We start from the raw sequence: 17659 nt of genomic DNA on the forward strand, positions 1-17659 counted from the left end.
AAATTCCAGACCCTCTGTTCAGCTTGGAATAATGTTACCTGGAATTGGGATATGTGGTTAAAATTCAAACAAACAGTAAAACAGAATATGATGGAATGGGGAAAGGAACAGGCTTTCCTCAAAAGAAAAAAGTTGCAAGACCTGTATAAAGAGAGAAGCTGGTTCATAACAAGCCAGTGCAATGGTATAGAATGTAGCAACATCATTAGAAACATTAACATAGAGAGAGAGAACTGGAAAGATGAAAACAAATAGAAGAAAGAAATTTTAAAATAAGAATATAGAATACAGACAAGAAAATCCCCAAGACCTGATGGTCTAGGGATAGAACTTTATATGAGGCCTGAGATTTTATTCTTCCCATTCTGTTATACTATTTAATTCTATTCTCTCATGAGGACACATACCAAGTGAATTTATAGCAAGCCATACCATCCTCGTTCCAAAACCTAATAGAAATCACACCTTGATTAGCAGCTAGAGACCTATTTCTCTATCTGATACTGACTACAAAATATTTTTCTGCATTATCAATAACAGGCTCAAAGTGGGAATGAGATACATAATTAAAAGCACACTAGTATATGGAGTTCCAGGCTGAGCAGTAGAATTTAATCTGTTTCTGCTAGTTGATCTGATCTGCTTAGTTAATATGAAAAAGCAGTCAATGGCAGTGCTATCAGTAGACCTTACTCAAGCATTTGATAATGTCTGGCATCTGTTTCTATTCCACATCCTACAGTAAATTGGTGCAAGTAAAAAACTGCTATCTGTTATCCAAGGAGCCTTGCAAATTCAACTACCTGCCTCCTAGTTAATGGGTTCCTGTCAGACCTGGTTAAAATTCGAAAAGGAGTCAAGCAAGGCTCCCTCTTAGTCCATTGCACTTTGCACTGGTTCTCGAACCTTTCTTACAGGAAGTCGACAATACACATGCTGTACGAGGAATAACAGTTCCTTTAACTATGAAAGAAAGTAAGGTATTATCATGTGCCAATGATGTAGTAGGCACTTTGAAGGATAATGATTCCATATATATCTTTTTTGGTATTTTGGAAAAATTTAGCAAGATCAGTGAATTAACTATTAATTCAGACAAGACAAAATTAAAAATTTTTGGAAAGTGGAATCTTGGAGGTATTCCTTTTGAACTAACCTCTAAGAGAGAACTCCTCATTATACTTGGAATTCCCTTCTCCACTTACCCAATATTACCAGTTCAAGAACTTATATACAAGAACTTTGAAACCTTAGACGACTGTAAATTAGGGCCTATAGTACTCAAAACCATAATCTTTCCTGCTCAGTTGTACATAATAAATATTATAGACATCACAGAAGCTGAAGAAAAGCAATTATATAGTAAGCATGTGCAATTTTTTGGGTCTAGCCAATACCAAGAAGTTAAAAAGGAATTTCTTCAACTATCAAAGAAGAATGGAGGATTTGGGCTTCCAGTCTTAATCTACTATTTAAGCAATACAGCTTCAAAAATCCATAAAATGTTGCAGCCCAATCACACTTGTGCAGACCTTCTCCTGTACTACCTGGTTTTCATCTTCTCCTGTTTGGAGTAAATAATTATAAAGGTCAAAAGCTGAGCTTTTTCCTGAATACTACAACTCTGTGCTTAACTCTAAGACTGCTACAACACTATGGCATTGACATTCTTTCATTAAAAGAAAGTAAAATTTGTTTTAAAGAAATCTTCGATTTCTTTCACCACGAACTTCCACAATTGGGTACTGACAACACTTTGTTTCATAACTTATTGAAGTTCTAAGGATAGCCTAACAAGAGGGATTTTGCTTGGAGAATTGCCTATGGCCGCCTTCCAGTCAACAAATGGAGGTACTTTAACATTGGAGATCCAATCGGTGACATCTGTTACTGATTGGAAACAGTAGAACATGCATTCTGCAGCTGCCCTCTTGCCCTGCATATTTAGAATAGATTATGTAATGTGTTGGGAATTCCATTACTTACAACAGAACAGGTTATTTTTTTGCAGTACCCACCACCTGTCAGCAATGAGAAGAGAGTCTTGATTTTTATAATTAATGAATTAAAATACCATTTATGGAAGATTAGAAAGAAACATGGATTTGAAAACCAGCAATATGACATCCAAATGCTTTATAATATTGTATTGTGGAAATTTTATTGTTCAGTCAGATGATGTTTGTACTTAGAAAGAAGCATTCTAGGAGATATCAAATTTTTGAATAGGTGGTGTAGACCACCCACATTATGCAACACTCATCAGGGGGAGATAAAATTCTGTCTATTTTTGCTATGAGAGGTTTTTTTAAAATAGTTCCATCATCTTAATTCAGAGTGGTCTTATAGTCAATTGCAGGGATGACTGGAGAACAATCCTAGGCAGAGAAGGCCAACTCAAGTCAGTTAACTCAGATAAGGCTAACCACCTCGGTATTAGTCAGCTTTGTGCTTTAGTTTCAATTGGTCTTTTGGTTGTTCATCTATATGAGATTGGTGAAAGAGAAAAACTGACAGCCTTTGTCTATATGATGATATAAAAGAAGGCGAGGCCTTTTCTCTCTCTCATACTATCTATCTGTCTTTTCCTTCTCCTAATACTATCAAGCTCTCTTACATCCCTTTACTTTTCACCTCAATGAAGGTCAAAACCAAGTCTGGATAGTGGCCCCCTTTCCATAATCCTTTGCATTATACATGAAGGATACGTGAGTTTTATTATGGGAAAACTAAGGCAATTAATGTGAAGTCCTTAGCTTCTATATACAAGTAGCTCATTTATGAAGTTACTTCATGCACAAACTTTGTTTGCTTACACTTAGATAAAGGATGAAACCAAGAATATAATTTCTTGGCATCTTTACATTAAAGGTTACCCTAGAACTGCTGTAGACAACAATCAAAATTTGGTTTTAATGAAATGCAATTTGAAAAGTAAAAAGCTGTCCAAATCCAGGAAAAGACACATACGGGATATAGGTAACTTGAAAATAGAGGGATACTATGGAATCTGTATATAGAAACTGATGAAAGTTAAAATTGGAGTGAGCAGAAAGAAAAACACAGAAGAAAGTGGACCCATTTTAGGGATACAATCATCAAGGCAGTAAATGATAGCATAGGAGTTATAAACAGATCCAACCAAACAGCCTTGGATTACCCAAGACATTTTAAACATAATAGGCGAAAGAAGAAGAAAATACAAAACCTCTCCATATGAAGAAAGTAAGGAAAGATATAAACAACTAAAAAGTATGATAAACAGAAAACATAAAGAAACAAAAGAACAATGGTATGTAGAGAAGTTTTAACCAAGATTGGGAGAAAATCTTTAATACCTATAACATTATAAAAGGAATTGACCAGCAAAGCAAAATGAGAGGCACAGTAATCAAGAATAAACATGGGAGCATTTTTATACATAAGAAAGACATTTCTGAAAGAAGTACTTAGAAGTCTATAAAGAAAAGATCTAAACAACGAGGCCATAAAAATTGAAACAAGGCTGGATGCAGAAGAAGTTTGTCCAATAAAATTACAAGATGAATTTCGGACACTAAATGAATTGTCTTTTAGCAAAGCAGCAGGTGTTGATAACATTCCTTCACAATTCATAAAATATTCATGAAATATGAACTAAGTCATACCTATTCAAGATCATAAGGGAATGTAAATGAAACTGAAATCATTCCCAAAGACCTTACACAATGCTTTGTTATTCCCATTCTTAAAATAAGTGTGAAAATCATCAAACAGTAAGTTTAATATTACATGCTTTGAAAATATTAAAAGTTATACAAAAACTATTAACAGATAAGACTGAAAAGTATACCATCAGTGAACAATTTGGATTCAGAAAACAACAATGGACAAGAGATGCAATCCTAGTTTTAAGAACAATTATAGAAAGAAGATTTAAGAAGAATAAAAATACTGATAGTGTTTTCTTGACCTGCATCATATAGGCTCATAGAAGACTCATATTTAATTTCTACAAGCACAAAGAATCCAAATAGAAACAATCAACAACAAAACAAAAACAGCAAAGATACGTAAAGTTGTAAGACAAGGGTGCTCTCTTTCTAAATGCTGTTTAATCACTACATCAGAGAAGCAATAAATAAATCATCATCATCATCATATTCCTGACATGTACCCTCGAAGGGGGTGTACAGGATATGATAGTACTACAAGAAAAATTTACATCACCACTAACTCCCTATCTACAATTTTCCTCTAAATCAATCTGTTACCTGTCAATACTTCAACATTATCAGATCTTATATTTCTTTCTTTCTTCTAAGGCACTTTTTATTGTATCAATCCACCTATATCTTGGTCTTTCCCTGGGTCTTTTTCCTGCCAACCTGGCAGAGAACATTTGTTTTGCTAATCTTTCCTCTCCCATTTGGTTTAAGTGACCATACCACCTGAGATTAGCTTTCTAATACATTCCTGGATACTAATAACGTCAAGTTTTTTCCTAATGTCCTCGTTTTTAACATGATATTGCCATCGAAGCCATCTGTTCAGGCTCCTAATCTTTCTCAGGGCTCTCATATCTGTGGTCTCTAGTCTTTGGTCAAGTGTTTTTACTTCTGACCCATCTCTCAGACCCATAATTTTAGGCTTGAACACTGTCTTGTATACAGCTAATTTAGTGTTTTGACTATTTTCTCTCTTATCCCATATAAATTTATTCAATTGACTTCCTACCATACCAGCTTTGATTCTGCTGTCTATTTCCATATTTAATTTACCATCTTCACTAAAATTCGTGGCTAAGTAGCTGAAATGTTTTACTCGTTCTATAGATTCTCCATTCACAATGCAGTTGATATTTTCAATGCTTCTGCCTATTTTCATTGTCTTTGACTTGTTATTGCTGACCTTCATACCATAACTATTTCAACAGTTATTCAATTTAGTCAGGGAATCTTGCAGACTTGTAGGAGATTTATTTAGAAGTATAACATCATCTGCATAAAGTAAAGAGCTGAAATTAACATATCCAATTTTGATATCAGGTTTAATCCACTTTCCTTCATAATGTGATCCACATAGGTAATGAATAACAGAGGGGATAATGTACATCCTTGTCTGACACCAGATTTAACATTAAACCATATTCCTCTACTTCCTTCAATTCTAACAGCTGGACTTGTTATAATAAAGACTAAATATTGCTTGATATAATGCTCCATTGAAACAATACAACTGCAGCATATTGAATAGCTTCTCTCTTGTCACCTTGTCATGTATCTTTTCCAGATCTACAAAACTTAAATACAGATCTTTGTTATATTCTTTTGATTTCTCAACTATTCAATAAATTAACTGAAGTAATAGAAACAGGAATCGAGATAAATGGAATTGAAATTTGTGATGAATTATAGCAGTCATTGTTGATAATGAGGACAAACCGAAATCTACCTTGACAAAGATAGAAGAAATAAATTTTCACAAAGTACATCCTAAGAGTTAATTATAAGAAAACTTAAACGATTAAATTGGCTATACTGTTGTGTTTCCTGACATTATTATCTCCAACTAGATCCCACCTGACTGCAGTATTATACAGCAGAGTTACATGCCATTCAACTTGCACTTGTGCAAGTTGAATGGCATGTAACTTGCACTTGTGCATATAAAAGAAAACTGCTACCAAAAGTATGTAATTTATATAGATCCATTGAGCTCTTTACAGGCTATCTCCTTTCCTATGTATAATCCACATCCCATGCTGTGTGAAATTTTACACCTTTTGTACAAAATGAAAACCCTTAATTTTGATGTTAGGTTATGATGGATCCAAGCCACATTGGAATTAAGGGAAATGAGATTGCAGCTGCAGCTGCTAGATCAGCTCATACTTTCTTCTCCACGTACTGTTTGACAGTGCCATATAGGAACTGCAAACAGTTTATAAGATCACAGTTAATTGTCCAGTGACAGTCATCATATCAGGAGGCACTGACAAACAAATTACATGATATTAAGCCTGAAATTAAGCACTGGCACTCTAGTCAACATAGAAAGAGATGAGAGGAAGTTGTTCTTGCTAGGCTCTGCATAGGTCACAGTCATCTCACATATTCTTATTTGCCTGAGGGCTGATGTTGATGTGTGAAAATGCAACACGCATATTACCATTTTTTATATTCTGGTGGAGTGCCAGCACCTCACACAAGCGAGGGATGAAATTTTACCTATCTAGCTGAGCCATATACACTCAGTAAGTTATTATCAGACTCAGACAAATTGCATGAAGTTTTTGCAAGATCCTCTCATAACCAAACAACAGTGATGAGCATCTTACTTAACATATATACTACCAAGTCAGTCTGACCTGCTCTTTCAACTTTTTTTTTTCTATTTGATACATATGGACATTTTGTAGAAGGTATACAGATCATTTTTTAAATTTTTTTATTTCTTTTTTGTATAAATTTTATACACTAAAATATTTAGCACACCAAAACTCAAGATTTTATCATTGTTTTATTAATGTGTCACTTCATTTTCCTTATATTAGAAAATATTCAAGAAAACATGTCAAGAGATGAAAGCCAGAAAAAGCTTGAATTGTTTTATAATTTTCTGCAGAGACTGAACAAGGAACTTGATCATTATAAGCTGCACAGAGTATTACCAAATGTTCCTTATTGCAGTGAATCTGGATGTTATCCATTATGGGTCGTAGGTATTTTTTTATATGTATTAATGTTATCAGCATTTTGTGTTAATTGATTGTGCAGTTAGTAATTTTTAGAATATTTTGCAAGTTCCTATTGTGAAAATTTGTTAATTTTTGAACCTATAAACAAGAATTAAATTTTTGACATATGCAAATAAATCATGCCATTTCTTTAACTTTGTTTATTAACAGTTCTGGATTTTTTTTATTTTTTATTTTTTTTTATTTATTTTTTTTAAACTTCCAATTTCTGGGAGGTGAAAACACTTGGAATGGAGTGGAACTTCCCTTAAACTATCAGCAGTAGGCAACGTATTATAGTCTAATTAAGTTATCATTCATTTAAATTTTAAATGCATCAGAAAGCATTCAGGTTAAAACATACCTGTATATCTTAGATGTCAGGATAATTTGTATATAGTACTAAGTTTAAAATAGTGAAGAAAAAGAGTAATTAGATTGAAAAAAAAAACATTGACGATAAGCAACTGATAAATGTGCCTGTGCCTGGAAATATGAAATGGCCAGAAAAAATATAAATAAACAAAATGAATTAAAAGACAAAGAATAAAAAAAACTATGAATTATGAAAAAAGTAAGAAATAAAAAAACTAAAAACATGACATGCCAGTGGTGTGAATAATGGTGTGCTGACTGTTTCAGAGAAATCATCAGTAAGCAAAAGGTGAAAACATGTTATGAACTTATTACATGGTTCATGAGATAAATATTTAAATTCATTGCCTCCATAGTGCAATTGGAAGAGTGACAGGAAGTTTCACCCATCAATTGGAAAACATCTGATGATTTTCTTCATGATAGGAGGAATCTTTATATGGACTTTTTCAGTTGAAGATGACTTAGCCAATCTCATATAGAACTTACAGGGTTTTCTCATCCAGAAACTCAGACTTTTCTGTGCACACAGACAATACTATAATATGTCTGCAAATTGGGCCAAAAAACTTACCCAGTTTGCAGACATATTATAGTATTGGTGGCAATAGATAGTGTTACTTGTGTGTAGTAACACTATCTATTGCCATCCTGCAATGAGTCCTTGAAGGTTTCATGTAATAATGAAGTGAGCAACATAATTTGCTTTCATTTTCCTGGAAATCAATAATGGTAACCTTATTGATTTCTGAGATGTGTTTTAATTGTATAGTACTGTATGCCCAGAGATGTGAGACCTTTCAACACTTCTGCGCATGTCAGAAGAAGGAGAATCCATTCCGATAATAGGGTAATCAATCCGTCTTATGGGATGAGTTGTTTATTATTACATGTTGAAAAATTAACTTTTCTTTTATGAACATTGTGGTTTTTAAAGTGATAACTATTTTGCTTGTATAACAATTGGAAATTACGTATAAAGCATATGATTTCGCTTTCTGGTGACCAATTCATACATCCTTTATTTCTTTTCCCCTTCAGCATGAATTGACTATTTTTGGCAATCTGCCAGATCCAGTTCTATAAAGTGTGGGCATATTATGTGGGGTGATATTTCAGTGGTGGAATTTTTGCTAATATGCTTAACATGCTTTTGTGTGTATCTTGTTCTTTGTGGTAGGATGTAAGTAGTCAAGTATAAGGATTTCTTTCAGTTAAGTGTGGTTTTAAAGAATGAACAGTGGAGCTGATATAAGAGATATTGCATCCCCATTGACAATTAAACTTGTAAACCATATTATATCATAGCAGTATATCTAATGGCATTATAGTAGTTTTATATTTTAATAAGTTTAATTTATTTCTAGTGGCCAAGACAGTTTTGTAATTAGAGTATCTGAACTGAAAATGTGTTTGATGGCTATTGTAGATGTAATAAATATGTGGTAAATTTACATCTTATATATTTTAGGTATATTGTTTTTGAAGAAGGGGACATGATTTTGAGCAAAATTGATAGCATAGTCTGTTGACTGTTGTGGATCTCACCAAATACAGATGATATCTTCCAGACCTTTGATTCCTTGGTTTAAGCAGTTGCTGAGGAGAGGAATAGTATTTGTAAGCAATAATAAATTGTTTGATATGGCAGATATTTTTATGTAGTAAAGGTGATAGGAAGAAAAATGCAAGTAATTGCACATTTGTCATCCACTTTGTTGTTACTATGATGATCAGATCTGGTTAAGGTTAAATTTAAAAAGTTTATGGATTTATCTTCCTTTTCATTGCATCGACTTCTGTAGAGATAGGACATTCTAGAAGTATTTTATCCAATATTTAACCACAAAGATGCCAAATATAAACTTTTTTTTTATTTTGACTATTTTTGTGAAATACTTTGATTAAATACCTTCCATCATTTAAACACATTCAGATATTTTCACTAGAGATGTTAACTGTTTTTTTTTTTATTTGCTTTTTAGTTTATTCATGTCATTTCATGATAAAGTCAAACAAAGTATTTCACGAAACTAGTCCAATAAAAAAATAGTTTCTGTTTGGCTAAAGGTGTTTAGACTCATTTCCTTGCCAGTGCAAAGGACATCATCAACATACCTACTGCACCAAGAGATACCAGTAGGATGGGAAGAAGATAGAAATTGTGATTTCAAGGGGGATGAGGGGGGGGAGTACAAGAAAAAAGGCTAGTTGAGTGCTAATGTTTCCCATCGGAAGTAATCTTGTTTGTAATTGTATTAGTATTTAAAAAGATCAGCTTAGATTATTTAAGTAATTAGTGTGAGGATAATTTTGTACATTATGTTAAGTTGGGATCATTTATAAGCAGCATATGAGCATTGTCTAAAGTTTTGTGGACATTGATGTTGGTTTATAGAGAAGTGATGTCAAAGGAAGAGATTATTTATGTTTCATTATTGCCATCTTGTATTTCCATGCACACATATTGGTTCCTTATTTCCCACATTTTTTTTGCCAATCTCATACTATTTTTGGCATGATTTTACCTCCAAGGTGTAAGAAGACTTGAGAAAGTGTTGCTGAATGTAGTGGATGTGCAAATTCAGGGAAACTAGATTTGTTAGGGGGGGGGGGAGTAGAGATACAGTCCTTATGGAGGCAGTTGAATGTAAGAATGAATATAATATGCTAGAGCAAATAAGGACAACAAATCTGAGTGGGATAGTTAATATAAGGCATCAAGGTAGGGTTGGGGCTAATGGGGGTCTTAAATTCATGTACACTAATACTAGGAGTATTAGGAACAAGAAGGAAGAGTTTTTGGCCATGGTTGGCACTTCCAGACCACAGGTTATAGGTATTAGTGAAACATGGCTGACTGTAGATGATATAACTAGTGGGATTGAATGTGATGGGTATAGTGTGTTCAGGAATGACAGAGAGAATAAAATGGGGGGAGGAGTATTGTTGATGATAGCTGATGAGCTCCAGCCAAGGAGAATAGAAGTTGAATTGCAGGATAGAGAAAAGAGCACATTTGAGGCCATTTGGTGTGAGATTGTGGCTAGCAGAACTAAATATACAATTGGGTGCTGCTATAGACCAGGTGATGGAAAAGATGGTGGTGACAGTATGCACAAGCAAATATAAGAAATGGGTGGAAGGAGGGTGATTATTATGGGAGATTTCAACTATGGTCGCATTGATTGGAGTGAGGAGAGGACACACGGGAGGAAGGAACTGGATTTTATGCTGTTATTAAGGGATAACTATCTGCGACAGCATGTAATGGAAAATACTAGGGGTCAGAGAGTGCTTGACCTAGTAATTACATCTGAGGATTTGGCTGTAACAAATATGACCACATTGCCACCAATCGGTGAGAGTGATCATAGGGTCTTAACTTGGGAGGTTGCTAAAGGTGTAGAATTTTCAATTAAGACAGGGTACATGTGGAATTATCGGGCTGGAAAGTATGACAAGCTTAGGAGTCTGATTGGTTCAGTGCCATGGCATGTACAACTGCAAGGACTAGAAGTTGATAGTGCATGGGAGGTAGTTAAGAAGTGCTTGCATGAAGCAATGGCTGACTGTATACCTAGAGTCCGAATAATAAATCAAGTAGGGGTTAAATGGATGAATAACACCATTAAGCTTGAGTTGCAAAAAAAGAAACAACTATGGAGGGAATTTAAGGAGAAGGGTGACCGGCAGGCACATGAACGGTATAAAGCGCAGGCTAGAAGGGTGACGAGTGTGGTAAGAAAAGCAAAAAAGGATTACGAAAGAACATTGGCCATGCAGGCTAAAGAGAATCCTAAACAGTTTTTTAGATATGTAGCAAGTAAAAGGAAAAATGTACATGGCAGATTGATTTTAAAGAATGCCGATGGTAGGGAGGTAACTGAATCAGTTGAGATAGTTGAGTTACTGAGTGAGCACTTTGCAAAAGTATATCATCCAGGTGGTGACATTGCAGAAACGAATAACCCAGTAGATTATACGGGAATTGTGGTTAATGAAGTGGAGGTGAGTAATCTATTGCATAACCTCAATGTCAATACATCTGTGGGATTGGATGGTATACCAGCTCGTGTTGTACGAGAAGCAGCTAAAGAATTGTCAGTACCCTTGACCATTTTGTTTAATTTGAGTCTCGGCTCTGGGTTAGTCCCTAGCGGGTGGAAAGAGGGGAAAATAGTTCCACTGCATAAAGGTGGTTCCAAGACTGCTGTTGTAAATTACCGACCGATTAGCATATCAGGAATCATTGTCAAGGTCTTAGAGAAAATAGTCAAGAGGAAAATACAAGATTGGATAGAAGAAAATGGGATACTGTATCGGGGACAGCATGGTTTTGTGAAGGGTAGGTCATGCCTCAGTAACTTGCTCACGTATTATAACACAGTGACGGCTGAACTGGATAAGGGTAATGGGTTTACGGTGATTCTACTGGACCTTGCCAAGGCCTTTGACAGGATTCCACATGGAATCAGTAAATCAGTAAATTGCAGCATATGGGAATGGACATAGGGTTGGTGAGATGGATAGGAGGGTGGTTGACAGAGAGATATCAGAGAGTGGTTTACTCGGGAGTAGAGTCCACAAGACGGCCTGTGACTAGTGGTGTGCCACAAGGATCTGTTCTTGGACCACTGCTGTTTAATTTGTTCATAAATGATATAGGAAATGATCTGAGAGGAACAGTTCATTTGTTTGCGGATGATGCAAAGTTGGGTAGGGCAATAGTGAATGCAGATGACGTCAAAATTTTGCAGGATGATTTGGATAGATTGGAGGTCTGGGCTAAGGAGAATGGATGTCAGTTTAATGTGGCAAAATGTAAGGTTATGCATTTTGGGGTGAAAAGATTGGCGGCAGTTTACTGAATTGGTGGAACCCTGCACCAGGAAATTGATGAGGCACGAGATTTAGGAGTGTTGGTAGATAAGGAATTGAAATTTAGGGGACACATTGCAAAAGTGACTAAAACAGCTCATCAAATCACTTGGTTGCTGAAGAATACGTTGACAAGCAGAGACAAGCAGGTTATTGTTCCTCTGTATCGAGCCTTGATAAGACCCCATCTAGACTACTGTGCTCAGATTTGGTCACCTAGGTTTCTTCTTGATGGGGAGGAGGTGGAGAGGATCCAGAGGCGAGTGACCAAGATGATAGCAGGTCTGTGGAATGAACCATATGAGAACAGGTTGAGGATTTGTGGGTTGCAAAAATTGGTTGATAAGCGGAGGAGGGGAGATATGATTGAGACATTCAAATTACTGAAGGGTTTCTATAAAATTAATTCAGAAGATATTTTTGAGAACAGGGCTGGTTGTGGGAGGACTAGGGGACATCCATGGAAACTGGGCAAAAGTGTGGTTAGTAAAGGTGTTAGAGCCGGGTTCTTTACTTTTAGAGTAGTGAATGAGTGGAATGCGCTCCCTGAGTCTGTGGTGGATGCTGTGACAGTGAATGAGTTTAAGGCGAGGTATGATAGATACTGTATGAATGTCAAATAGTTGTGATGAATATGATTTGGGGCCTCCCTCGATGAGTCTAATGACTCCCTGGAGTTGCCCGTAATAATAGTAATAAAGTAGTAATATCCAGGTATGTTCAAATTTATACTCTAATACAGAGGTCAGCAACTTTTTCTCTAAAAAGATCACACAGAATGGCTGGCTTATGACAATGGGCACTTTACCTTAATTTTGCTGGAGGGGAAGTTGTAAGCTTAAAGTACATTCAATACATATTTATTTTAAATGAATTTATTAATACAAAATTTCTTGCAATCTCAAATTTAATTCATTAAATTTTCCTGTTAAATCAGTGAGAAATCCAAGATCAAGTAACCATGTTTTGTCTTCTAACTGTAAGCAAGATTCATTTCTCGGCATTAGAAACTCCTTCACTTAAGGTAATAAATTTAAAAACCTCTCGAGTATTTTTCCTCTACTAAGCCATTGCACTCCCATTTATATGAGTCAAGTTCTATATCCTCTTGTAAAAGTAATTTAAATAATCAGTGTTGCATTGATGTAGCACTTATCGAATTTAATATTTTTGTCGCTGTTTGTGTTACTTTTCTTGGTGGATGATGAAATGATATGACGTAAATTTGGGGAACGAATGGTCTTGTTACATAACGCGATAAATCCATGTTTTTGTTTCTTTCATTACTGGAGCCCCATCAGTTGTAACTGCAATCAACTCTTGCATTGTATAGCAAGCATACACATTTTTCCTTAAAATAAATAAAACCAAATTGTTCTTCTCACTCTATGTTATTTATGTTATCCATCATGGGTTATAAAAATATAATATAAATATATAAAATTATTAGAAAGACATCAAATAAACAACTGATTGTCACTTTGTCACTCTAGTAAAGAATTCAGACTACTAGCCTACTGCAACAGAAGTGTGTAACTTGTAACTGGTGATGTGCGGTTTTTATGCACTCTAAAAAATTTGAAGGTTGTTTGATGCTTCAACATCTGGCACAGTAGTGGGCACTTGAAAAATGCTTTGCAGACACTTGGGTGCTTGTGAGCTCCCTGTTGCCGACCCCTGCTCTAATACATTTAAAATTTCAATTTTAAATGTATTAATGATAATTTCTTAGGCAAAAAGAAATATTAATCCATAGTCTACTGTTGGTAATTTAAGGGAAGCTTCATTCCATTTAAGCCTGATTGATTACACTTCTCTGTAAGTTTTGGAGCTGCATGAAATGATTTCAGAAATTTTTATGTCAGCTCTAATTTGTATATTAAAGAGAAAAAAAAATTAAAAGTCAGATCAGTACAAATAATATCATTACTGTTTATTTTACTATCTTGTAGTTGCAATGATAATTATCATTATTCAGTTGCTGATAATTTGCACATTGTTATTTTTTTAATTTATTGAATATTTGATTCATAAAATTACATGCTATAAATATGTCGAATTATTTATAACATTATAGCAGATAATCCTGTGTAACTCATCATGCACATGCTCGCAAGCAAACATACAGAGAAAGAGAGGTTTCTTGTTGGTCCCTCATTTCTGATCCCACTTGTAGTCAGATAAATAGACTTATTTCTCTTATTGATAATGTTTCTAATTGGTATGAAGAACAAGAGAAAAGATTTAAAACCTTTTTGTCCACTTACATTATATGATCTACTGAAAGTTCATAAACATGGTATTCCTTTATGACTATTGTTGACTATATAGGATCTCCCACTTAGAAGATATCTAAATACTTATGTAATTTACTTGTGACTTCTACTAGATCTACATAAAATTTGTAATCTTCATCTTGGTGCTTCTAATGTTATGATCAGCTTAGAAATTGTATCCTTGTTTACTAATAATCCTTTATTAGACACCATTATATACACAGTTTGTTTATGCAATTATCCTGTTGAAGCAAACAAAACAAAAGAAATTCCCAAAACTAGTTGAGAAAATAAAAAAGACAGTTTCTTATTCTATGTGATATTTATTTATTTTATTTATTTATTTTTTTGTGGAAAAACACCAGAAAACATATACCTAAATTTATAAGACTTAAACATGCATTCCATTCAGCTAAAGTAAATAGAATCTACAAAAAAAAACAGAACTAGCTATCTTAAGAGAATGGATTGCAACCACTAGATCAAAGCTTTCAAAGATAGATCAAGATACGTTTACTGTATATAATGAATTACCTACATTGCTACCGTCCAACCTATGGGATAGCATTGAATTACATCCAACAAAGCTGCAACAGTTGCAAATAAAAAGAAATATAATTTGATAAGAAAGTTTAACTTGCTTCATCAAGAAAAAAGAAAAACATCTAGATCAGTCTAAAGTTGTCAGTAATCTTTCTTCCAAAGTCCTGTCTAAAACAGAGAAAAAATTCCTAATGAGAGGTTTTAATTTTACCTTATCTACAGAACATTCCAAAAGTAGACATCATAGCACAAATTGAAAAAAGAATTCACAGTCTTCATAGAGATTCAGTAGATCTCATCTGCATACAAACTTCAGCCTTATTGCTAAAATATAAATTACTTATTTTAGCATCTCTGTTTAAAATTATGTGAAACACTAATATTATTTTTCTAATAATAAAATTGTACTTTAACATAATTTATGTATTAAATCTCCTTGTTATTCATCACTCTGTGGTTAACAATTTTGCTAATAATCTGAACAAAACACGTATTTTACCTGTGGCCATCAGCCTGCATCCTGATCATGACCTTGGAATGTTCTCATAATTATTACAAATTTAATGTATGTTTCACTAATATGATGATGATGCGAATGCATATCTGATTTACACCTAGAATGACCCAAACAGCATATGAGATCTTTTCGACTTACTCATGAGCATGAGGAGAGTTAATGATCACTAATTTTTTTATATGTTCATTGTAAATTTCAGAGATTGTGTCCGATAATTATACAGCATAGAAATTAATTATTTATGCATTCCTTTACAACTAATTTTACTAATCAGTAATTAGTTTGTCTTTTCAAAACACTACAATTATATGAGCCAAATGACATAATCTATATTTAAGTTATAAGTCAGCAGTTAAAATTGAAGGAAATACATAAATACGATTTCTGAAAAAACATCAGATATGTTTACATCATCATCATAAATTCCTGATGTGTACCCTCAGGCAGTGTACAGGATAATTACGATAGTACTACATGGAAAAGTTATACCATTACTAACTTCCAATTGAAAATTTTCCTCCAAATTAATCTGTTATCCATCAAAGGTTACATGTGCTACTACTGTTTGGGCTACTAAAGGACTGTTGATGTGCAATATATAGCCTCTTGCAGAAGTCATCCCCACCTTCCAGAGGTTTCCACAAACAGACCAATGCTCAGGTGAGTATTGCTGCCAAAAAAGTATATCTTCCCTAGTTGGAGGAAATACCAGCTAGACCTATAGGTGGTAGATGTCTTTCATCACCTGGTGAAATACCACCACCTTGTTCATTAAAGACTTAAAGTGGCTGCAGCTATGTTTAGTTAAGAGAGAGCAAGGGTTCCGGCTTCTGCCACCCCTCCACCTCCACTCTTCCCACATACAGTGAGAGCAATACCCTCAATGACATATCAGTCTCACTATAGGGGGCCCTGGACCCTCCCCCATTCAAGGGAACAACAGTAAAATGGTTCCACAGGCTGGCCACTGGTTAGTAACACATCTGGAGGCTTCCTGATCAGCTAGCGGCAAATCCTGCAACCAAGTATTTCGCCAGGTTGATTTGGTAGAGAAATTTGAGCCAAAATAGATCAAAAAAATTTCTCTACCAAATCAACCTACCCTTTTCATATGCTCCTCTATCGCTCCCCAAACTCCATCAGCTACTCTGACCTCTCAATTAGCTCTCTCTAAAGCTCAACATTCTGTGGTCGAAATACCCAAATAGTGAGGTCATCCTTCTTGGGGACTTCAATGTCCACAACTTGTATTGGCCTCTCCTTCTCCAGTTTCACTGATCAAGCAGGCATGGATACTGAGGTGCTTGCCATCAGCAGTGACCTATCTTAGGTCATCAGTCTTCCTACCAGACTGATTACCCCCCCCTCTCCAATTTGCAAAACACACTTAACAAGCTCCCGTTCCACGTATACTGTGGTTGTCAGTTCTCCTTTTGGAAACTCAGACAACAACTTCATACAAGTCTCTTTTGCCAGAGAACAATCTTCATTCACCAATTCAGTCTCGGGTCCTTTGACACTACAAGGATGCCAACTTGGGGGACCTCCATGACCTCTATTCCACCTTCCCATGGTTTGACTGCTGCTTCAGTCTTCTGATCTAAACACCTGCTCAGACCAAAGAACAGAAATGAAGGCATTCATCCCTTATTCCACTCTAAATTCTAAGCTACAATTCAAACCTTGGTTCTCAAAAAAGTGTGACAATGTTGTAAAAGGATTCTGCCTATTTTCATTTTCTTTGTCTTTTTATTGCTTCATACCATATCTATCACAACAGCTATTCAATTTAGTCAGAGAATCTTGCAGACTTGTAGCAGATTTATTTAGAAGTATAACATCATCCACATAAAGCAAAGAGCTGACATTAACATATCCAATTTTGATATCATGTTTAATACCACTTTCCTTCATAATGTAATCCATATAGATAATGAATAACAGAGGGGATAATGTACATCCTTATCTCACACCAGATTTAACATTAAACCATCTTCCTGTACTTTCTTCAATTCTAACTGCTGACTTACAACTCAAATAAAGACTAAATATTGTTTGATATAATACCCCATTGACACCATAAAACTGAAGCGTATTGAATAGTTTCTCTTTTGGCACCTTGTCATATGCCTTTTCCAAATCGACAAAACTTAAATACAGATCTTTGTTATATTCCCATGATTTCTCCAATATTTGTCGTAAAGTGAAGATCTGATCCTGACAGCCTCTATTTGGCCTGAATCCAGCTGGTTCTTCACCAAGCTTTTCTTCCACAGTTCTTTTCAACCGTTTCTCAAGTATACTTGCATAGATCATGCCAGGAACACTCAGTAGGGAAATACCTCTGTA

At 34.9% G+C, this 17659-nt stretch overlaps 1 protein-coding gene across 1 annotated transcript in view; it reads left to right on the forward strand.

Moving 5' to 3' along the window:
• The window catches only part of LOC150096982 (uncharacterized), a 203773-nt gene that overhangs the window by 43088 nt on the left and 143026 nt on the right, over positions 1-17659 (forward strand). Inside the window, exon 7 of the mRNA XM_090408360.1 lies at positions 6536-6699. Within this exon, the coding sequence (XP_090264486.1) occupies positions 6536-6699 (164 nt within the window). The remainder of the gene's footprint in view (positions 1-6535; positions 6700-17659) is intronic.

The sequence above is a fragment of the Typopeltis vanoorti genome, chromosome 18 (assembly GCF_054136105.1).
Source record: "Typopeltis vanoorti isolate ZY-2024b chromosome 18, IOZ_Tvanoo_1.0, whole genome shotgun sequence".
Lineage (NCBI taxonomy): Eukaryota > Metazoa > Arthropoda > Arachnida > Uropygi > Thelyphonidae > Typopeltis > Typopeltis vanoorti.